The sequence below is a fragment of the Thunnus maccoyii genome, chromosome 10 (genome assembly GCF_910596095.1).
Source record: "Thunnus maccoyii chromosome 10, fThuMac1.1, whole genome shotgun sequence".
NCBI classification, from domain to species: domain Eukaryota; kingdom Metazoa; phylum Chordata; class Actinopteri; order Scombriformes; family Scombridae; genus Thunnus; species Thunnus maccoyii.
Window position 1 is genome coordinate 32,763,738 of NC_056542.1, and position 25,202 is coordinate 32,788,939.

At 39.0% G+C, this 25,202-nt stretch overlaps 1 protein-coding gene across 1 annotated transcript in view; it reads left to right on the forward strand.

Moving 5' to 3' along the window:
* The window catches only part of grik2 (glutamate receptor, ionotropic, kainate 2), a 201,829-nt gene extending 186,010 nt beyond the window's left edge, over positions 1-15,819 (forward strand). Inside the window, exon 16 of the mRNA XM_042423288.1 lies at positions 15,600-15,819. Coding sequence (XP_042279222.1) covers positions 15,600-15,764 — 165 coding nt within the window. The 3' untranslated portion in view covers positions 15,765-15,819. The remainder of the gene's footprint in view (positions 1-15,599) is intronic.
* The last annotated feature ends 9,383 nt before the right edge of the window (positions 15,820-25,202 follow it).

Here is a 25,202-nt window from a genome sequence, read left to right on the forward strand (position 1 = left end):
CAAAAATTATTCAAGTTGTGGGTTTGACTCATATTGTCTGCCAATACTGCTGGTTGATGAGGTATTCATGCTGGGATACTTGTCCATGCACAAGTCAGCTCCCAAAGCATCCTCGATAAAATGAGTGTGGCGAGAACACTTACAGGCATTTGGACCATATTGACAAGAACGTAGATAGAGAAAGGCCTAATGAGAACTCAAATGAACACAGAAAGAAACAGTAAGAATTTTGGACATAAATGAATATTTGGGTATAAGGAAAATATAATTCTGCATTCTCTATAATGTATGGTTTCAAATGACTGATTAGTCCATGCAGTATTAATAGAGAGAAATAAATACCATCCAAACAGATCTCTGTTTACATGTTGTACCTTGTGAGCCAGCAGCCTAGTCACCTATACATGCAGGAGTCACCTGGGTTTTGGGTTCCTGGGAACTCTCATAAACTGCTTCTGCAACCATAATGTCTCATTTGCTGTTACTGAAGGTGTGAACTAATGTGAATATAAGAGCTCTTCACTTTTGACAGAGCTAGACTTGCAGTTTCCTCCTGCTAGCCTTTGTGTAATTCATCTGGGTAAGACGGCAAACAAGAGCATTTCTCAAAAAGTTAGTGTTACTCGTATTTGTTTAGTCACAAACTGTTAAAGTTTTGACCATCTATGAGTTCTGGACAGATGGAAGTATAATCCTCTGCTTCCATTATGTCTTATTTAAAGAAAGAGCACAGTCAAGGCAGAAGAGACAGTGTGTTCCATTTTTTTCCCCCCAAAGATGTCAATGTGTGTTAAAATATGCTTTAGAAAATTATTCTTGCTAATTTAACCTAAGTTAAATCTTTCAGAAAACTGATTTTAGACTCCATAATTTTCCACTAAATCACATGCCTCATAGACTTTCAGTGGAGCATTTCTTTGTCATCTCCATGCTAGTCTGTCAGATTTCCATGATTACCATGGTTGTCCCCTTCCTCCTTCTCCTCCTCCTCCTCCTCTGCTTCCTGCTCCTTTCTCTCCTCTCCTCTTCCTCCCTCAGCTCCTCCTCCGCTTCCTTCTCCCACTCCTCCTCCTCCCACTCCTCCTCCTCCTGCTGCTTTTTCCTCTCTTCCTGCCTGCTGCTGAGGCTGCCGCAGACTAACCTGGCTCTCGGGGTGCAGGGACCAGCAGCTGTGTGTGAGGAACCCATCTCATCGCCCCAGCGCACACACACACAAACACACACACACATGCATACACGCTTGCATGCATATGGATGCTCACACACATGCACAGGTTGAGATGTCTGTGCTGAAAGAAACAGTCTAATGATCCAGGTGGTTGGTCTCAGCTACATGGCAGGTTGGAGTCTTTTAGCTCTGCAGGCAGAGTTGCTTTGGAGGAAAAAACAAATTTAGTGGTTGAGCTAAACCTCGTTGGCTGGAATCAAAAAGCCTTCACCGAATTTGAAGCTATTTCCCATATCAGCATCAAACTGGTATGTCGTGACAGACAGCCTGGGCCGCCTCAAGCCTCCTTTAAAGGTGACCAAGACATACAGCCTTCTTTTGCCCAAATATCAATGTATCAACAGAAATGCATGATGATATCGGACGATTCTGCATTTTAAAATTTTTGCTTTCTGCAATATCTGTGCATTGGTCAGGAAAAGACTGTGGTTATGGCAAATAAACTATATTTAAGGTATGGTGTGTTAGGCAACTAAAATATGTGGTTAAGGTTAGGAAAAGGTATGGTTACAGCTTATAAAACTGCAAACAATTGACGGTGTGTAGTGAGACATAAAAATCAGATGCAATACACAACCATCCACAACCTAAACCTCCACACCCCTACTTTCTACCTCACTACTTGCTGGATTGGCACTGAACATTGAAATTGGACATAAATCATGCTGTGCAGAATCATCCAATATTGACGTAACTCTAAGCTGTTGTATCCTATGCGGCCCTTGCTACACTAGCTACTTCCTTATGCTGTGTTTGTTCAGTTACTTCAACTTGTAAAGTCTGACAGTCATAACTTGTCCAATATGTATTTGCCATTGCATGAAGTAAACCAATGAAAAAGCCACCGCAGGAGGGAAATCATAGTGGACAAACACAGGCTCCATTGTCATTGTTAGCAGCTTGGGTCCCTACATGTAGGCAGTCACAGTCATGCTTACACATTACACCTGAGAAATGTAATGTCTCGAGATGTATTTGCCATTAACCTGGTACACTGTTTGACTGTTGACTATGACAACCCCTTAATCTGGGCATCATGAAAGTTGCCGTAACACCCTGGTGCTAAATTCTGAAATGTATGACTTAATCTGGCAGACTCTGAAACGGGACACACCTCATGTCTCTCTCTTCTCTTTTCATTAAAATCTATTATTTCCTGATTAAAGTTGGTGTCTGGATGAGGTAGTTAGCCCAGCTGTCCTAAGTTGAAACTAGTCACTTGGAGCAGTCTAGATAGCCGGCCTGCACAGAGTAGGGAATTCTTGCACCTACTTCTAAGGTGCATGGAGAAAGGGAATAGTCTGAAAAGGTCAAAACTCCAGCAACAACTTTATTGTGAGACCACAAGAGACCAGTCTCCAGTTGTTCTTCATGTTTAGTGTACATAGTATATACAGTACATGTGTATACTGTGTGTACTGTATATAATAGTTTTAGTGGACTTTTAACCTCATCACCAAAATCAACACATCACATTTCTTTTGTTATAATTTTTCCAATGGTTTTTTTTTTTTACCATTCAGGTTTTTCAGACAACTAACACACCAAAAACTTGAGGTTCTTTGGCTCTGTTTTAGCTCTATTTTTTTTAGTTATGGAGATAAAAGTCAGTTTGATTTGATAGGGCAAGCAGAAAGACAGGATTTTCACCACTGAAGATGCATTATTTTCCAGGGAGTAGCAGTTCAAGAACCCATTTCATTGGATCTTTAAGATGATCAGTTACATTTTTGTCCTCAATTCAGCTCTACATCTGAGAAATCTGTATAAATATAACTCCAATCTGCCAGGTCAATGGGTTCAAAAATAGAAAAAACTAACAAGAACTTCACATTTTCTGCTAGTTTTATATCTCTTGTAAATACATATGTCAGTCTCATGTTGTGTTTCCAGTTCATTTGAAAAAAGGTCTTCATGAGACTGCAACTTTCAGACTGATTTGCTTGTTTTTGTATATATATATATACACATATACAGAGTTTACAACCTCGAAGGTCTATTATTGATTTTTGATACGTATATATTCAAATCTGTAATTGCAGATGCTTTTTTTCTTTTTTAAAATTCCTTGTGAAATTTTGCATTATTAGAAATTGTGAAAATGCATCCCCTATGATGATCCTCTTACTCCTGGGGAGAAAAGAAGGTGTGAAGAGCAGAGAGAATTCCACAAGCTGAACTGGAGCTTCAGAATTGTAAAAATGCTCACATCTCACTTACACATAAAGCTCATTCATAAATACAGATTCACCTCTTTTTTTTTTTTAGCTTCTTGACAGATTCCAAAATCGTTCATGGACAACAGGGACAGAGTGGGTGTGTCAGAATAGTGGAACACATATTTGGTCATAGTCTGACTTTCAGGACTAAAATAATGGCCTTTAGTGTGGACATAAAATCTCTCACTATTTTATCAGTCGTTGAGTTCCTCTTCACAAACATTTGTATTCACAAAAATAAGCATGCAGGTGGACGTGCACACAGACAAAGAATGAAACAGCAATCAGAACACGGTTCATCCACTGAGCAGAATGCAGACTGCACTGCACCAAATGTGTATGACAGCTCAGAGGAGCCCACAGATTACACAAACCCTCAGAGCAGCTAATCATTTACTGCCCACCGGGGGCCAGAGACGTAGAGTAAACTGAGGATTACAGCGCAGCCGTGCCCCATCCCATCTGCATCACAGCTTCACATCTGTTCCTCCTCCATTCAAGCTAAACGGAGCCCATTAATTCACTATCACAGGTGAGGGACCTTTGGATTTTGGTGTCTTTTCCAGATTAGTGTATCTGCTAAACATGTATTCCATGAATCATCTCTTCTCCTGATTACTTTTAGATTACTGCATCTATAAAATCCATACAGTATGAGATTAAACCAACCATATCCACCTGGAAATGTCTTCATGATATACAGTTTTATTAAACCGTTAATCATTTGTGCCTGTGTAAATAATCTCATGGACTAAATGCAACCTTTTTCCCTTTCAATGTCTGCTCTCAGCGTCAGATTTACGACATCTCCGTTCTCCTTAAAGCAGACAGGCCCTTCCTCTGAGCTGTCCCGCAGTGCTGAGTGGCGGTACAGCTGTGGCTGATTGTTGAGTGTCATAAAAACTCTGTAATCCAATGACCCTAAGCAGCCGCCATCAATCCAACGTGCCACTAGCAGGCAGCTATGATGGCGATGTGTCCCCTGAGCCCGAGCAGAGTGGGCCCAGTGCTCCCCAAAGCCTGAGCTGTATGGCTGTTACTGGTAAAAAACACTGCAATGCCATTTAATTTTACAGGGAGGAAAATCAATAGCTATGAAAAGCCTGTTTCAGAGTGGCTTAGACAGTCAGCAGGTGCACTGTGAAAAATACATAAGAAGAGTATATATTTTTAGAAATGTCATCTGTTTGGTAGGTAGACATGTCATGCCTGTACAAACAGCAGAGATGGTGGTTTTAAATTATACACATAATCCTAAAATTGTCAACTTAAAGGTGCTAAATGTAGCATTTTAAATGCTAACAGATAATTATCTGAATTAATTGTGATGCTTTGTCAAAATTCTTGTATACAAATGAATCGATGGTAACCTCTGCTTCACTTCTGTGGCGCTGTTACTCTAAAAGCTGCTCCAATCAATCATTTCATATTTAAAAAGGATCAAATGACTGTGTGTAATGGGAAAGGGCTCACTCATATAGACGAACCCACAGAGAATCTCTGCAGCTACCCCCAGCGTTCTGGAGCTTTTCTTTTTTTTTTTTTTTTTTTTACCATTTTAGCTCATTGTTTTGTTTTTCCTTGCTCCCATCTACCTCATTGTCATATGAGGAGGCAACTAATGAAAATGTTTGTACAGAGTTAGGTTCAGCAGACAGTCAGAAAAAGATAGTGACTAGCTGGTGAACATATTTATATATTTATATTTTTTCTCAGGAGTAGGTGGAGACCAAACCAGAGCTAACAGGAGAGTGACTGTTGGACTTACATTCATCACATGGCCACAAACACAACTCCAAATCAATGCTGATGTTGCTCTGTGCCTGCTGTTTGTGTAAACAGTCCATTTGCCCAAAATGTTCACCACAATTTTATAAGATGATAATACACCATAAAATCACTGATACGTGTTCTCAGCTTTTTCAACTGCATACAGCTTTAATGATAAGAGCTTGTAATAATTTATGTATAGAAGTCAAACCACGGTGTGGTAGCCTTGTCACATAAGTGGCACAGTCACTGCTAATGTTTTCTGTATATGCATTATTTTTACATAACTGCACAGCTCTGATAACATCCTCGTCACTGTGATGTTAAATCTATTTAAACTAAATGCTACGAATCCTACAACTAAAATTGTATTTGGAGTGTTTTTTTAGGGTAAGATGTGTCCAGGGACTGGCCAGCTAACTCAGCAATGTTTGTTAATGTGAACTGTCCCTGTTAAACCTGCAGTACAGAACTTTTACATATAAATGAACATCCGTTACATTCAAGCCCTTATTAAATGAATTCACTAAATGTTGATTAAGCCTGATCACTGCCAGATAAATCTGTCTGTATGTCACAGTATACAGAGTTTTTAAATCTCATGTCGGGGGAGACATTCCCGCACTGGCTGTCTGGCTGTTAATCATGCGGCTCTTCTAGACTTTCCAAATGTTATCGGACTGAATGGATCAAATTCTGATAGTGAAATGATTCATTTCACGGGGGTTGTGTGACGATCAAAACAATTTATCCACCATTTTAAAAGCCCCAACAGTAAGTTATGTCCAGTGGTGAATTGGCTATTGGTCATACTGTTTTGAGATAAAACCTGGTGGATGCCTGTGTCAGGCAATCACTGCCAGAATCACTGCCAGAAGGGGGAGACAAAACACTCCAGCTTTAAATAAAGCAATAAATAAAAACATATAATAAAACATGGATTCAGCAACCATTTGGTGGAACTGAAATCGTAGGAGAAGTAGAGAAAGAACAAATCGTCTAATAGGCAGACACATTCATCCATTACCAGGTAATTGCTTCCCCTATGTGTTGCAGTAGTAAAGTCAAATTTTCTCCCAAGGTTGACCAACAGTAGTTCCAATATAGTTTTTTGATTTTGTTTTTGCCCCACACACATTATCATTGCATGGATATTTGTCAATTATTTCCACATTTTCTATGATCTCTCTTCCTAGGTTCTTAACTTCACTGCACAGGATTAGTTTTCTGAGGGTGGAAGAGTTTTCTCTTTCTGTTTTGTGTAATTTAAAGCACTTAAGCATATTTTCTCATCAAGCCTGACCTGTTGGCACACAATACAAGGCACAGAGACTATAATTTCATTGCACTGGCCAGTCACAAGTAGCATATGGTTTATGTAGCTTCTAAAGAAACTTGCATAAAAGCTTAACACAAGTTTCTATTGAGGTTAAAGCTAAAGCCAACATTACTCTGAGTAAACCTCACATGTAAAAATTATTCAAACTACATGGAATGTACTTGAAAGTAATCAGTTTTTTTTCCTGTCATGTCACAACCTCTTTGCCACTCAGTACTGCTGTATAACGAGTGGCATTGTTGCTGTTTACACCATCAGTTGATTGTAGCATTAGCTTGTTCTAGTAACAGCCAAATAAAACATACAATATAGGATATGATATCAGTGTTTTAATCAGCTATTGTAAAACCTAGTACCAAAAAAAAGAAACTGTTAGATGCTACCTTTTTATTTAGTGACACATCTCTGATGCTGCAGTAAGTTCAATTCAGCAAATTTGCATGAAATAGAAAGACACAGGCAGCCATTCACTTGTTTACAGTTATTGTCTCAGAATCAAGGTGGAATCGATTTTTTGATGTTAAAATAGCACCTCTGCCATTTCTTTATCAATAAATGGCATTATCAATGGTCACAGGGGCAGATTAATAGTAATCGTAATGCTGGCCTTTAAATTAGCATGTGAGTGATTATAATACACATTGGAAGACCTCACATCTAGTCACATTCATTGTGTCTCCATCCCGCCTGCATGTGAATATAACTATATAGGATAAGTATACACTGAGATACAGTGCTAATGATCATTTTCAAATACAACAGTAACACTTTGTTCGTCACAATAAACTCCCATTATCCGGGAGCAGACACACACAATGGCTTTTCCATGTAGCCGCTCCAGGAGCAGGACTGCTCCGCTCCCAGCTGCTGGTGTTCTATCACACAGTATTTGCAGATGCCACTGCAGCTTATGAGAAAAGAGGAGAGAATGTGAAGAAGCAGCAGTTTAATTGGGCATGCAGCAACATAGGATTCAAGTCCGACGAGATACAATGTGCATCAATAAGTGATGATACTCTATGGGTCTGTAAAACCCACTGCTCACTGAGAGTGTGTGCGCACGTGTGGAGATGCCTGTGGGGTTTGTGTTTGTGTATGTATTTAACATGTTCTTGCATAGTCCTGTATGAGTGAGTTTCAGCTGTGTCTTGTGTTTCTGAGTGTGTGTTTGTGTATGTAAGTCCACCACAAAGCACAGTTTTGCGTGTCATCAATCTGCTTAATGCACAACTCCCTGATGATCCACATCATTTCCTCCAGCCATCCACCATATACAGATGCACACTAATGCAGTTGCTGTTAGAGCTTCACTTTTGAGAGTTTAAAGGACAGGTTCACAAGTTTTCAAGTCTGTCTTACAACAACAGTCAGTTGTCCATATGAACACTGAAAGAGGTTTTCCTCACTGCTTCATACTGGCTATTAAAAGATCCTTCAAATGTGTTTTCAATGTAAGTGATGGAGGCCAAAATCCACAGTGTGTCCACACAGTCATTTTGTGCAAAATGCATTTAAAAGTAGATGTGAAGCTAATATGAGTCTTCATCAGTCTGAGTTAGTCATATCAAGTGGATATCTGACACATTTACAGTCTTTTTAGCATCAAATTCCCTCTTTGTGTTTCCTTGGACAGTGTTTTCCTTGTGGTGGAAGTATAGTAACAAAAAGAGGGACTTTGACACTAAAAAGACTGTAACGTTGAAAGATACCTACTTGATTTGACTCATTTGGACGCTGAAGCTTCACATTAGCTTCAGATAAACTTTTAAATACATTTTTGCACAGAAGGAGGACAGTGGGCATCCATCACTTCCATTGTAAGTGTATTATGAAGGGATCTTCTAATGGTCAGTATGTACCAGAGGAATGATTACAGCAAGAAAAACACGTTTCACTGTTCATTTGGACTCCTGACTATAGTATAAAACAGACTGGAAAAATTGTGAACCCGTCCTTTAAAGTGATTTTTTGCTGGTGGTAAATCATCTTAAAATTGAAATACGTTGTGTAGAAAACATTGTAGTTATTCATTACATGTGATGCTCCTCTTGACGGGACATCCTCATAACAGAACATCACATGTTAGGGCCTATTGGTCAAAGAGTAAGATACCTGCGCAATATTACACTACTAAACTAGGGCTTACTAGCCTAAAATGTTATCCACTCCACTGTAAGGTATTCCAGAATTACAGTAAGAGTTGTGTTTCCATGGTAACAATAATAATGATACCATTGTTGACCCCCCAGACTTCACTTTGTAGCCCACCAGATATCTGCAGCATTTTCTCTCCATTCCATCTTTATTTATTCATTAATTTATTTATGTATTTACTGGGACCGTATACAGTGTTAAACATAAATTTTACCATTTAATGTACTGTACCAGAGTTAGCTTATAGATAATTTTCATCTGCAGTCCATTCGGAAGGTCACAATTAAAACATATAACAGCACAATAACAAACAGTACAAAGCAAAAAACACACAGGACACCATACAAAATACAAAGCTACACACAATAGCACATCACACACGCCCACAATGTCAACTAGAAATTAATAATGTAAGTTTGTCAAATTAAAAGCAAGATTATTTGCATTCATGACCACGAGATGAAATGTAGATTCAGTGGTTACAGAGGTGAGTAGCTTCTAGCAGATTTTTTAATTTGGTTTTGAACATACTGATTGAACTACAGTTCTTCATATCATCAGGTAGGACATCCCACTGAGTTGTGGCTTTCACAGCTGACTGCACAAATGCATGTGATGAAATGGTATGGTACAATCTTGTATAGAGGATATTCTGGAGGATCTAACAGAACTTACTGAGCGAGCGTACACAAAGTCACATAGTGGAAGAGGGGCCAAACCATTTAAAATTTTATAAACTAGGCACAGAGTTGAGAATAATCTAAAATTCTCAAAGCTCAGTAAATTGTATTTCTTCAGTACCCTACAGTGATGTCATTACCTTTGTAGAATGTCTGTGACACTGCTGTCTTGACTCGGGATCAGAAGTGAGCATTCACAATGCTGTTAATGATATAAATACTCCTATATATACTCCAACACATGTAATTCAAATGAAACAACTATTATGAAGGGCTGAATTTCAGTTTTAAGGGTAATTGAGGTATCCACATCCCTTGTGTGTAAACACTGTCCGACCAATAGTCCTTTTAACCCTTTGGGGGTATGCATACATCTCACAGCAAGAAGGTTTCAAATCCTTTCTGTGTGGAGTTTGTATGTTTCCTCATGTCTGTGTGGGTTTACTCTGGCTGCTCTAGTTTCCTCGTGCAGGCATGAAAACATCCAGGTCAGGTGAACTAGTAACTCTCAGTGGCCCGTAGATTTGAATGGTTTTCTGTCTTCATGTATCAGACTTGTGATAGAATAGGCTTTTCACGCAGTACAGGCAGGTAGCCTACAGACTAAGGATAAGCAGGTACTATTATAGCATGGATAGATAAGTTGATGTATCCATATATGATGTACACATTCAAAGTAAGAGTGTGAGTGAGAGTTAGCAGTTATATAGTCATTGTTTCATATCAAATCCAATGAGCCATTACAAATCTGTCTAAAGACGTACTCCTGTGATGTCCTGTATGTTAGCATTACCTGTCACAGACTACTGCTTGAGTTGATTGGGAGGATGGCTCCAGGTGTCAAGATAATCTTGGAAAATCCACAGTATTCAGTGAATACTGTTGACCACATAGGGAATTTCTAACTTAAACAGATCTGTCTGATACTGAAGTAGCCGAGATCAATTTAAATTTCTCCTTGAGCTGCTCACAGGTTGACACCCTGGTGTTTTACAACACTGAGGGCCAGATTTATGAAGAAAATGGCATTTTACCGTGTGCAAAGTTGTTGTCTATGAGTTTATGACTGCAATCTTTGTGTATTCAGTGTCTGATTTACTAAGGCAGCAGTTGCAGTCAGGAGTCAGGTCCTGAATTGTTCCAGGGACAGTCCTCCAGTTCAGAGTGCAGCAGGTGGAGGTGGAGATGGTGTTGATATGGATGTTACTGAGGTAAATGCAGCTACACATTCACAGTGTCTTAACAAAATAAAGACTCCCCATGTTCGTTTGTGTTACAGTAATCAGATATTGTGTTCATTAATGAAAGCCTAACTACTTCATTTTTGTTAATCTCTGTTAACATGTTTCCTCCAATTATTTGCGCTGTCCTCCCCTAAATGCATATGCGATGCAGAGAGAGGCAGACTGAACACTTGCATAAGTCACAGACTGCAACAATACAGGACATGTGTGGGACCAAATGCACCTGAAAACCCTGAAAACCATCTGCACCTGAAAACCTAAGGGTTTTCAGGTGCAGATGTGACGCTGTAGCCCCGAAAAAGTTTTCTTTAGTCCTGAATAATTCTCTACTTTGACTGGTTTGTCACTAAAGAAGACGGCGGTGTTGTAATTTTGTATCTTCAGTGAATGGAACGGAGGCAAGCAGGACCAGGAAAATACATGGCAGGTCTCTGTCAGTTTTTCAGGTGATGGGGTTACTACGCCAAACACCAGCTCACACAGTCTGTCAGTGTGAGGAAAAAATGGATATACGAAGATTTTTAACCAGTAAAGGGGTTGAATCTGAAGCAGTGGCACAAACATCCTCTCATGTTGAGCCAGGAAACAAGATGTCTAAATGACTATGAGTTCCAAGTTACGTGAACATAATATGAGCAGAGCATAAGTTATATACAGCTAACGTACTTTGCATCGCACCTTAGCTAGCTAATATACAGTAATATACAGTATTTTGTGTAATCATATATTATGGTTCATATCCATTAGGTCCATCAGCAATGATTTTGCAACCAAATGATGAAAGTCACTTTCAGTAGTTAGCTGTTTTCAACTGTCATTTGTGAAATTGCCATTGTATTATGGGTTTTGAGGATTTTCCATCATGTAGGCTTGTAATAATGGTAGTAGGTATCTGATATGATGCTCAGTTTGGTTTGAGACATTTGAGTGGCTGGAATATTCATGTATAGATTATGTGGTAAATTGAATCCAAACTCTTCCTTCTCCAATTTTCAAATGTTTTAAGCAATGTGTAGCACCCACATGCATGAAAAAAAAACAATGCATGGAAACAGTCTATTTAGAAGTACGTGTTTAAAAGTTTTTTGATGGAGAAGAATCTGAGCTCAGCCCCTGATGATTAACACTGCAGCCAACACCCCTGTATCAGACTTTGGATACACACACAATACTTAGTAGATCAGTTCATTGTTGGTTTGGCTCTGCACATCGGATTTGTTGACAATAAAAAAAAAAAGGAAAATCTCAGACTTATCCTTTAATCTGAATGAATTTGAAATTTAAATCTAGTACAGAAATTAAAAATGAACTAAAATGAAATATATAACTAGACAAACCTAATGCAAAATTAATATTCTGTTCACCACTGAACCATGATCAAACCACCATTCATCATGGCTGCCAATTTACTGAGAGTTTTATTGAAGATTTTATGATATTTATTAGCATATTTTGACAAAGCAGCTTCTACATTTCAGTATTAGTTGTCACCAGCCGCCTCAGGGTGTTTCTGCAGCTCTGTCCAGTATCATCTTGTGTTGTAGCTGACAGTGTAACACCACCTACTGTAGGCTATAATATTCTCTCCTCTTATATCTCTGTAACTGTCACATGACCACCTCTCATATTAGTCATGGAGTGCTTTGCTTTAGAAAGATGGGGTTCTTTTTTTACATCTATCTTCATGTCAAAGCATTCTCTCTTTATTTCTGTCACAGTACAGTACAGCACTGCTCTGATGACATCATTGAAGACACGTATTAATACAGTAGTTTTCAAATTGCTTGAGAGATTTAGGATAAGGACAGATATGTAATATGTCTCGTTTTCATGTTTCTACTGTATATATTGAGAAAATTGAGACAGAACTGTCTTCACATCACAGCTGTAGTACCGGTATTCTTTTTTGAGGATTGGTTTCCCTTTAATGGGTTACACAGAATGTGGATACATTTAATCATTCAATTATGCATAAGTCTTTGCATTAATTATGTATTCATGTAATTCATATCCAGACAGGCTCTATACAGTGAAATTGTTTGTCATGGTGTCCAGATGTTCAGCTACAGTATGAGAATCACAGCCTGTGGATAAATCTGCACTATTTAAATGAAGATCTGTAGGAATCCAGCTGTCTGATTGAGTTAAGTTACAAAGTGGGGGTGGAACACAAACAAGTGTCTTATCCCCACTGGAGACTTGGCTTATTTGTCCAAAGTGATTCATCACAATCTATGTGGAGATTTTTTTCTCAGTGTACATGTACTCACCAGTAGAATTAAACACAGCTGATGCAGGATCCTGATCAGTGCTTACCAACCAGTTTACCAGCCAGTTATATTCAATGCAGAAGAGTCTCCTGAAGTGCAGCAAGTTAGCAAGTCATCAAAACAAATAAGTCTTCAACATTAGATATTTTGCTTCTCATAAACATGACCCTAATTTTACTGACGTCAGGATTTATGCATTTTTACCAGGGAACATTTTTGCACATTATTCTTTCCTTGGTTCCACACAGCCAGTGGTTTCCAATCAGTTTATTAGGGCAAGAAATCAACTGGCAGACACTTGAAACGTACCTGTGTTCTGTAATTAAGTGACCATATCTGCTTTTGCTCTTGTCCACTTAAGGTCCACTTACTGGCTTGTTCTGACTTCAGAAACAACAGCAATACTTCCAAGGTCATGAAAGAACTTTAGAAACATGTTCATTCTGCATTACTGTGGAAGGATAATACACAGTATTAGTTGTTGCTTCAGGTTTAAATTCCTGATAATTCCCTGTCTTTTCAAATGAACCCACGTGTACTTTCAACAATATTATCATGCAGCTATAACAAACCTTTGAAACAAGCTCAAACAAGCTTCATGTCTCTTGAAGGTTGATTTTCATAGCATAGTGTAATAAACTAAAACTGCATCCAAAGCATGCAAAAACACTGGTAAGGTCTAAACACCAAAAAGAGCAGTACTCAGTACATTTTGGTGTACGGTGGTGTCATTTTCTTCTTTCTGTGGAAAACTGTCCAAACCTACACCAAATGATGTGATGTAACCTGGAGATAAAGTACTTCTAGGACAGCTACTCTGTCACACACAATGAAAAATAGAGGTGTAGTAGAAGAGCATTGTTTGCCACCGGGTGTGTAGCTATTGATCCTCCATTAAGGTACAAAGTATTTCATGATGTTTCAACATGCAAAATTGTAATTATTCAGCCTGAAATCAGCATCTGGTATCTGGGTTCAATCTCAGGTCAGCTGGCTCCATCCAGTACAACTGGCAGTGTTGGCTGGTGGGAAGCCAGTGAAGGATTGTGTCCTTACCACTCTAGTAACTCCAGCTGGTTGGTGTCTACACTGTCTCCTGTCTACACCTCCTGACTCCAAGACTGGGAGTTAAGCTGCAAACAGGACTGCAGTGCAGAGGCGGCATTTTTTTTAACAACCAATAAAGTGGAGTGCAGCCTTAAGACACGGTGTACACTGAGAAGACATGACAAACTGTCTCTAAATGTAGGAATGCACTACTGTAAAGCTACAATACCATCATAATCAATGTACCTACTATTGTTTGTATCTGCATGTACTAGAGGAGCAGCCCAGTACCTCAAAGAATTACATTCATATTGGATGATTCTGCAGCTCACGGTTTATGACCAATGTTCAATGTGCCAGTGTAGAAAGTAATGTGCCTTTATGTAGCAAGGCAAAAAGTTAGGATGTGGATGAGCGTGTCATGTATCACTGCTTTCATGCAGAGTTTGTGTCACTTCATAGACCTGCAATTAATGATTACTTTTGTTTTTTTTACTCAACCTCAATCTTTTTTAACCCTAACCCTAATGGGTTTAGTTGCCTAGCCTTATCCATAGTTTATTTATTCATTTACTTTTTTGTCTATAACCATAGTCTTACCTTGACCTTAACCATACCATAGGTGCCATGTGTAGATATTACAGACAGAAAGAATTTTAAAAACTTTGTAATTTAACATTATGGGTTTTTTTTGCAATATTGTCCGATATCAGTGCTTTTTTCTGGAGACAGGGTTGTGGAAAACACAAGTTAACACCGATATCTGTGAATGTGGAAAGGCATCATGAGAAACAATGAATAACTCTTCATGTTCATGTACATGAGACAGGCTGAGTAAAAGTTGATTAACACACTAAAATGACACACCTTTTGCACCCAATGGACTCAATCTGCATTAATATGCACACCCCTCCTTTTCAGGGTCAAATCTTGCCTTATAATCGTTATGTTTTTGATTTTCATGTGTCATAGTAATCCAGTGATAGTGATACATCCATGGTCACAGTGCAAAAAGGAACTGCTAACAGTTCCTATTCATGGTGACAATTGTGTGTTGAAAACCTGTGGGCGCATATGCCTGGCTAAGACATGTAACGATTCTGCTAAAAGCCTGTAAAATAAAGGGACTGAAAACCGAGGAAAAGAAGCCTAGGATTCAAAAGGTTAATTACAAAATTACTGTTGCAATGTATTGAATATTGCAGATTGATGATGTGAAACCGTTACTGAGACTATACAAGCATGGATGTTTCAAACCCAGTGCATCATACACTGTATGCATAAAAAGTCCTGCATGGCCAGCAATAACCACAAAACCACCACAGATGTTTTTGGACACTGTTAAGTGATTCCATCTCTTTACATTTTACACTCTACCACGCAGCCTTTGGAACTGCACTCTCCCTCCATCCAACTCCTTTCCCCATCCCCATCCAGCATTCCCAGCCTGCTTCACTGTGTATTTCACCATTTCCCCCCTGTGGCAGCTCAGAGCTGAGGTAGTGGGTGGTGTTGAGGAGGGGTGGGCTACAAAATGAGGTTGCCTGCAGGGAGAACAGGATTGTTCTCTTGCCCATAACATTTGGACGAGGGGAAGCAGTCTGAAACCCATTCTGTTCTCCTTTTTTTTTTCTATTTTCCTCCGCAGAGGTCCTTCTGCAGTGCCATGGTGGACGAGCTGCGGGTTTCCCTCAAGTGCCAGCGCCGGCTCAAACACAAGCCCCAGCCGCCCGTCATGGTGAAAACGGAGGAGGTCATCAACATGCACACCTTCAACGACCGCAGACTGCCAGGGAAAGAGACCATGGCATGAAATGGGAATCACTTTCTCACCCTCTCTCCTTCAGTGAGGTTGTGTGTAGAGACACTGGGGGAACAGGTGGGGGAAAATGGTAAGGGGGGGTGGGCCTATAGTGGTTGACTGTTGGGTTGTTTGGGAGGTAGAGCAGAGGTGGTTGGGAGAATACTGACAAAATGTCATTCTTGTTTCTTTATAATTAGCTAGGGATAAGAGATTCAACAATATTTCCCGTGGAAATAACTTGAATCTGGGTGAAATTTCAGCGAGTTACCTCATTACTCTTACCACCTTGGCAAGGCGCAAACTGCAGGTGCCAGGATTTTCAAAACCCAGGAGTCGAAGAGAGAGAGCCTGGAAATAAATTTAAGATGGCTGGAGGTGGTCCCTTACAGAAAAAAAGTGAAAACAAAAGAATTGGACCTATCACCTTTAGCTGCTGCTCAGCCAGTCTTTCAGTGCACAGCTCAAAAGAGGCTGGTTGAGCGGCATCAAGAGCATCTTCGTCACAGATTATGAATGAACGTGTAGAGATCCTACCTGGGGGAAATGGGAGAACAGTTTGTGAAGGATTGCTTATTTTCAAAAGTTGTGAATAGGATGAGTGGTCGGCCATCGACTAAATTAAACCCAAAGCCCTGAAGACGACGGCGAGCTCGGCTGCTCCAAAATGTACAGAAAGGCATTGCTTAGTCACATGATATTGATCAACATCAAAAATGGATATCTTGTATATCATCCATCAGGCAATAAGTGATATCATTTATTTGTGTTTCAGAGTACTAACACTTTTAGTCTTTAATGTGTGGGGTGGGTGGGGGGAGGGGGGGTTTAGAGGCAGATTATACAGTGGAATACAAGCAGAGAATGCAGGGGTAGGGGCAATATAGTGAGCTGTTGACGTCCATGTATCAGCCAGTAGTCACTTAAAGAGGATTCTATTGAGGTGCACACCCTTAATGTCAATATGGAGGAACTTTGGAACGGCATGGGTATGGCTCAGTCTAAATTCACAGCAATCACACAACACACAAACTCTATTTATTCAAAGTATTTATTGTTTTATTTATGAAATTCCTTATTTATATCTCTACAGACTGGATTTTCACTACTGCAGTAAATACACCTCACTTCAACTCTGTATGGGTACACACAGTTTCTTTCCATTTGCTCAGTGTCAAGTCTCCAGTTTCATTTTGTACTCCTGTGGCTTTTTTTTTCTTTCTTTGGCAGCAAAGCTCCACATTTACTTGTGCAAATGCAATTTCTATGAAAAAGTGTTTTTGTACGAAGAGAATCAAAATTTTGTAATGATTTTTATCAACACGAAACGCAGTGTCATCCATGGCAGAGGGGTGGTACTCCAGGCCGGTAGTTCAGGAGGCTTTCCTACACACTTAGACAGAGCCGACACACACACACAAAAACACACACACACACGCCCAAGAGTGCACGGTGCACCCATCCTCCATGGAGCAGATTCACACCAATTAGTACTCTGTTCTCCAACCGAGAGGCAGAGCATTCTGGTAAAGCATCAGTGACATAACGTTGTTTTGGAGAAGAAGAAAAAAAGAAACTATTTTTATCATGTAAAGGAATCATATTTAAAGAAAGATATTTTTAACTTCACATGAAAGAAGAGTAATGACAATAATGGTTAGAGCAAATATATAGTGTATACACACACAGTAAGGGAGGAAGACTGCTGATGATGCTTACTGTTCTACAACCCCGATTAATGATAGACCGTTAGAATCCAGTGCTGAACAATTGTGTGTAAATGGTTTTAAAAAGGAAAACGATGTATTTAAAAAAATAAAAAAAAGAACACTTAACTAATTTTGAACTTGTTGTGAAAACAAATTGGAGTGCACACAGTTTACCCTTTGAAGTTGATGCACAAGTTTAAAGAAAATAAAAAAAAGTATTCACAACTTTCACCTTGTATGCCTCTTTATTGAATATTAACAAAGTGAAGATAACAGCACAAAATCTCCTATTTAAAGCTATGAGAGAAAACTGAAAGCTGGAAATTGGGGCCCATTTAGAAAGTGGGCATGGCTTTTAGCATCTAACATATATTGGACCACTATAATGTATATATACTGTATATGCATACATACACTGGCTCCCTTCCTTAAGAGCCAAGAGCCACATGAGCCAACCATTCTTGACACGCCCTGCAAATAAGGTCCCTAAAAATGTGTCCACCATCTCTGATGTGGGATAAAACAGGGAAATGTCCTCTACTGAGTCAAGATGGGCAACAAATGGGACCCATGTGGGAGAACTGTTAAAAGTAAACTATACAAACAAATAACCATGTGGGTCCAACATTACTTAGTGATGGGTTAGCATTTTGGCCCTATTTAAGCCCTGAAAAAGAGTATTTTCTTAGTCAGCTTGTTACTATGAGCACACTATTTTCTGCCGAAATTAGAACAGTTGTGGTTATTTCATGTAAAAATTTTCTGTATATCGTTTTTTCTTTCTGTGGTCTTTTCATGGGTTTAAAGTTGGCAGGTCTTAGAAAAATGTGATGCCACAATCTTTTGTGCACAAATCAGGAATTAGCAAGTTGGATCTTTTACAAACTATGTATGTGGGTTGTTTGGTTACTGTCGATCATCAAATCTGATCAAACAACAACCACACAGTCCTATTGAAGCAGATTAGCTGAGTTTATATATATATATACCAAAATGCTTATAATTTGTAGCCAAGTTTTAGAGTTTTTAACATTTGCTATAAGTTCAACCAGTACATACCTCCTCCATTCAAAATATTTTATGACATGCTTATGAAAATAGGATCCATCAGCTCCAAATAGGCCTAAAATGGGCCATGTGAGCAATCATCTTCGAGGCCTCTTTTTGTTTCCACAGGCAGTCTGGGCTAAATATTGGGCCAAGGTGGGCAACAAATTGGCCACAAATGGGATATCTGCTAGTTGTATTCAAATTTAAATAAGAAGCCCAAGTAATTAACAGAGATAAATGGGCCCATGTGGGGCCTTAGGATGATTGCTCATATTGTCCCACTTGCCCTTTTAGCAAACACATGGATATGGGGTCTATGTTAGCAGTGTTTGTTTCGTTCTTATTATTATTAATTTTTTTTTAGCAGCTGATGCAAAAAACAATTCCCATTTAATCAACACAAAAGGATTCCTGATGTAACTTTACAGTAAACTTCTATAGAAAAAATGGCCATGTGGGTCCTTCAAAATTTAATGATGGGCTAGTATTTAAACCCTAATTAAATAAGCTAAATGGACATAGACACATTTAATTAGACAGGGGCATGACTTAAAACATCTGCCAGATGTTCAGCCATCATATTACCATGTCTGCACCAATCAAAATATTTTTTGCATGCCCATGTGAACAATCATCCTCAGGCCCTGTTAGCCCTAATATTCTTGTATCCCAAGTAATTAATACAGACAAATGGATACCAAAAGTGCAAAGTAGCCCATTTATTGACCCACTGTGGTATGGGATCTGTTTTACAGAGGCAGTGGTGTGTCCGATTACGTAAGGCCATTTCTTTTAGCAACTGGTATAAGTTTATTTACTACATATTCTGTATGTACACATACACTGGTTGATCACTGCCCCTTTTCCTACTAGATGGGGCCTATATTCTTGCTATTTATTCCATTCTTGTTTTTAGTTAATTGTTAATGATGGCAGCTGATGCTAAAAGAAAAAAAAATCCCATATATTCAATTACGTGTAATCTAATCTTTTAAAAGAAAAACATTTCCTCTGTGGCTGTAATGGAAGAAATCCTTTATTACTAACATGAATTTATAGCTGCCTAGATAACATTATGTTACTTCTACAAACTATGTAGAGTCACTGTAGTTATTCTGTTGGTTTTAGATTTATTCATTTTCTATAAGGCATAAAATCATCCAAGTGTATTCCAGCATCATATAATCATGTAAAAGCATCTTTTCCACACTGTGAACTGGTTACATGGTTGGAAATTCACTCATAAAACCAGCTCACTCAGCAGAAACTGAACCACTTGACAAGGTCACTGAATAACCAATCCCTGACCTCTGTAAGGTACTCTGGTCAAACCACAAAGCCACAATGACTCAGCAGAATGGCAGCCAATCAGATTAAAGCGCCCATCCTCCTTGCCCTGACCCAGAGGCGGCACAAAGCTGAGGAGATGCAGCCAAAGATTACATTAAACACATTTGTACTTAGTTGTCTGCCCTGCTGTTCAGGAGAGGACTGTATATTTGTATTTCTCAATCATGGCTTACCACAATGATGCAGACACCAATAATACCATCACAGATTATGTAGAGCAGTGATGCATTGTGTACAGCAGGGCACATTACATATATATATGATTTGAAACTGATGAGTTGAATATGGATTCTTCTTTTACTTAAGATGCTAAATAATTTAATCCCCAACAAACACATTTACAAAAAGTGTGTTATTCCTTTAAGAACCAGATCAGTGTGAATAAGATTAATCTTCTCATCCAGATGCACGGTGCTGGCAAAAAGCAGTCCTTGTAAGCATAAATGACATTAGCCGAAAATATTATTCAGCAAAAAAGCTAGTAACTACAGCTGTCAAATATGCTCCATTTACACCTGTGATCTGTATCCAGATAATAACATGTGATCATGGCCCTTTGCCTTTACACCTAGTATTAATTAACATGACCAACGCCAGATGGTTTGTCACACAGAACCAACTGAAAAGTCATCCATGGAAACTGTTTGGATAAGGGCAGGCACTTTCAAAAAAATACCTGGCAGGTGATTGGATGAACCATCTATCACTGTCTTACCTTGCAAGGCAGCTGGATTTGCGAGATCGCACAAGAATCCTCATAGGACGCTGATTGGTCCGAACCAGTGGTACCGACACGTGCATAACTTGAAGCTTGACAAGATGGATTCTCGCGTGATCTTGTGATGTCATGATCTTGTGAATCCAGCTTCCTCACAAGGTGAAGTATTAATAAGCATTCTTGTTATCTTGATTCTGCCTGGATCGTGATTGGATCTAAATATATTCATTAGATAGGCAGAGCTAATGGACGCTATTTTCCATTAGCTCATGGTGTGTTCCAGGTCAATTATGAAGTGATGCAAAATACTCTTTAAGGACAGCTCTGTGACAAACAGAGACAGCTGAAAGCATGTATAGTCTACTTTTAGTAGTATGTTTTTTTTTTCTTGATCCAGATAAGATGCCTTTATACAGATTACATGTTAATACCAGGTGGGAATGGGGTCATACATGTAATGTAGTTAAAAGAACAATATTTCCCTCTGAAAGGTAGTGAAGTACCACCAAACATGTACTTAAATCCAGTACTTGAGTAAATGTACTTGGTTACTTTCGACCACTGGAACATTAACATGCTTCTTGCTGTTGGGCGCTGTAAATGCTAGCTATGTATGTTGTGTGTCTGATGGAGAGGAGATTCCTGTGCAACACCGAATGTTTTTAATCCTGCTGCTGATCAATGAAACGCATACTCACCACACTGTAAAATATTTGACGTTGAGTTTACAGTAAATTACTGGCTACTATTTGCATTACTTTCACAGTAAAGTACTGTGACATTTTCACAGTAAATTAATGTAAAATGACAGTTGTATACTATGACTTCACAGTCCGCCACGCCATCAACTTACTGTCATATAGCAGTATGTTGTTGTAGAATTACTGTATTGCACTGTACCTTTATAGCAAATTACTGTAATATTAGAACATGGTCCTGCAGAGTTACTGTATTGAACTGTGATTTCACAGTAAAAATGCCTGCCAGATTATTGATATAGCATTATGCTTTTGTATAATTAGAGAACATATTGTAAAAGTAATGCAACTCAGTAGCCAGTAATTTACTGTAAATTTACATTTAAAATAACTTTGAAAAATACTGCAAAATTTGACCTGTTCACAATTTTTTTCAATTAACCCACAACAAACCTATAACATTAAAAGGTTAGATTCAAATAGAGACACAAGTAAAATCAGTTTAACATACTTATTTTGCAATTTTATATACATTTTACAGGTCAGTGTTTCTACTGCAGAACAATGCAATTATTTTGGTAGGTTGACCTTGCAAAGTCTTAAAAGCTGGAACATTAATGATAATCATTAATTCATACTTGAGGCTGGTTTAACTCCCAAATTTTCTGTTTTCAATTTAGAAAGGCATTTACCAACACAATGTAAAATAACATAGCTGCAGTAATAGTAAAATTGAGTGCACTACCATATACATGAAAAGATAGGTTTGCATTTCTTAAAGTCTGTCTGAAAACAATTCTCACATGACCATTTGTATATTGCAGTTGAGCTATTGTTAGTGTTTGTTATACCCATTCCTCTTGTCTACACTAGCCATGAAGAAATCCCCCCCTGATGTGATTCCAATACAAGACATGAGGGACAAATCAAAAGTCCTCATTCTGTGCAGGAATTACTTCCAAAGTTCAGCTGAAGATAATATGAGAATTCATCAGTATGAGTTAGTACAAAATTCCCTCTATATGACAATCTCTCTGCCACAGCTCAGCAAAGAAACATTGTCTGTGGAAACACATAGAGGGAATATTTCACTAAAAATATTAACTATGAATAAACCCACTTGATTTGTTTAATGCAAAATGCTGAAGCCTTTTATTAGCTTTAGCTGACTTTTGAAATTTTTGCACAGAACGACTATAGATTCTGTCCCCCATCACTTACATGGGAATTGCTTTAGAATCTCTTCTCTTCCAGGATGGACAAAGGGAACAATTACAACAACCAATAACTTTTTCAAGATACATGAGGACATGTCAGTATTGTTTTATGACAGACTTGAAAAACATGAACCTATTCTTTAAGACCTGATGCTGGGCAGCGTAAGATGTGCATGTCTGGAAAGAAATTGATAACAATATAGTTCCCTGCTACTAAGCCTGAAATATTCATTAAAAGAAAAATTCAAAGCTGGGAATATGATGGTTTCTTAAAACTAGGTCACCTATGTTGTAGAAATATGCAATTATTTTTTAAATTTGTGCCTTATGATTAGAGAAAAAATGAGAGAAAGGCGTAGATTCCCCATACCACTCTTAAGGGTAATCCTACAACAACCAGAATGCATTGCACGCTTCCCATCCGTTCTGTTCTGTCAGACTGACTGACTTTACTGACGATGTTTACGGCCAGTAGAGTGGCCGTTTAGCAATGACAAAGTAAGTGAGTAGTTATAGCTCTTAACTGAGACTTATTTTCATTAATAAAAAGTTTTTCCTCATCAAGCCTGGATATATCACACCAGTGTGCAAGTATAATAAAACAAACAGCGCGCTGGAGTTAGTTCTGTTGATCAATGCAAACTTAGCAAGAGCTGTAATGTTACACAAGCCTGAATGCTGCCAGAGCTGCCGGTCAAAAGCCTCTGAGTCTGACATCTCCATTTCAGCTTTTTTTGAGAAACAATCATGGATGAAATGGTGAAAAACTGCAAACGCTGTTTCTTTTATCGTTTTGGAGAAGCTGGACCTGATTGTGGTCAAATCTGGATGCAACTGCATTAACGTTAAAGTCGCTGTTGCTCTGTATTCAGAGTTAAAGTCCAATGTAATATTCGCCACAAAGTTTGTTGCTGTGTGGAGTTTTCTGCTCTGTCTCCATTCTCTCTGCACCGGACATTGGTCAATGGTGCAGCCACCTGTCTGGCTGCAGGCTGCCGCTGTAACACATTATTATTGATCCCACTGCTTTTCTCGGCAAGACACGCCATGCTTAGCATTCAAGTGCTAGGATTGGCCAGGCATGCATGCTTGTGCCACTAGCTATTTCTTGGCTGTATGTTCAGTGGGTGTCTGGTGTTGAGCAATGGGAAATATTCATTTTAAAGGTTTAACAGTTTGAGTCAAGCACAGAGGCTGTATTATATGTAGCTTGGAAAATAGCGATATGCAGTTTAAGGGACATTTAGGAGGACTGCACCATCCACCAGCACCGTCCGCTCTCACCCAGCTCCCAGCACCAACACTGCACCGAGCTACTTCTTTTTATTATTGGACGGTGCAAACCTCTGAAATGTCCCGAAACTGCATTTCAAATGGTAGTTCTCAGCAACATGTCTATCTGTTCTGTGGCGCACTGTGGTCAGCGAGCGGTGGTGCAGCCCCCCAGTGCAGCGGCAGCAGCAGTCCTGGGAAAAGACATCTGACAAGGAAGAAAGAAAAATTCAGTGCTCCATATCACTATTTTCCAAGCTACACATAATATAGCCTCTATGCTTGACTTAAACTGTTACCTCATAGTCCTTCAGAATTTATGTTTCCCAGACACCCATTGAACATACAGTTAGGAAATAGCAAACTAGCAGCGTTAGCATGGGCGCCTGGCCAATCCCTACTGCTGGAATGATACATAGGGCTTGTCGCTTCCTCCTCCACACTGTGTTGTTTCTGATTCCATAGCACAATATTTGGCCTTGTAACATGAAACTAGCATTTTTCCAAATATACTGATATTTAGTAATGTAATATTTTAGTGTTTTACTTTTCCCTATCACTGGCATAACATGGTAACATGAAGTGTTTTAGGAGATCCTAACCGTCCCTGAAGGTACCACTACTGATATAGTCTGCAGTTCTTCCTTGCCCCCAACTATATCACTGTACACATCAAATGACGGTGCTGGTGCTGGAAGAACAACACATTTTGCAGCCGCGTCCCAGAGACACAGAGAACATTAAAATCAACTTCACATTATATCACTAATTCAGATAGGTAGAAATATGGTTGAAAATTGGCAAAGTGGTCCTTTAAAGACACAAATAAGCATCAGAAAGGCATATAAATGACTGAAAAAGGAAGAATTAGCTAATATCCGATAATATTTTAGCAGTTTTTCTGCAACCTGTTCTGTCTTGTTTTTACGATCAGTAAACACTAATTGGAACTGAAAATTAGTCTAGTTTTTGGTATGGAGTGATGGTTAAACTAAGCAAATTATTTTTTTAGTTATACACAGGGCTGTAATGGAGACTAAACACACATAAACGCCGTTTAGCCACCTCTCAAATTCTGAAATAGTAGCCATATAGCAGCCATAACTTTACAGCTGTTAAAGGCTCAGACCAGATCTCTACCGCAGCTCCTGTTGTATCTTCCAGGAGCCCTCGTTTTGTTTTCCGTTTCAACGTAGTATCCTTGTATGAGACATGGAGACAGCTGCTACTGTTAACAAGGGGTGACCAACAATTCACCGCCCACTCCTGCTACGGGGGTGTTTTAATCAAATAAACCCTCCGTGCTGAAGCTAGCAAGCAGACTGGACCCGCTTACATGAGACAGACGAATGAGTCAGAGTTCAGAGGATCATATATGACATTAACTGACATGCAGCATCAAATGACAATGTCAGAAAAAGGACCACAAAGTAAGT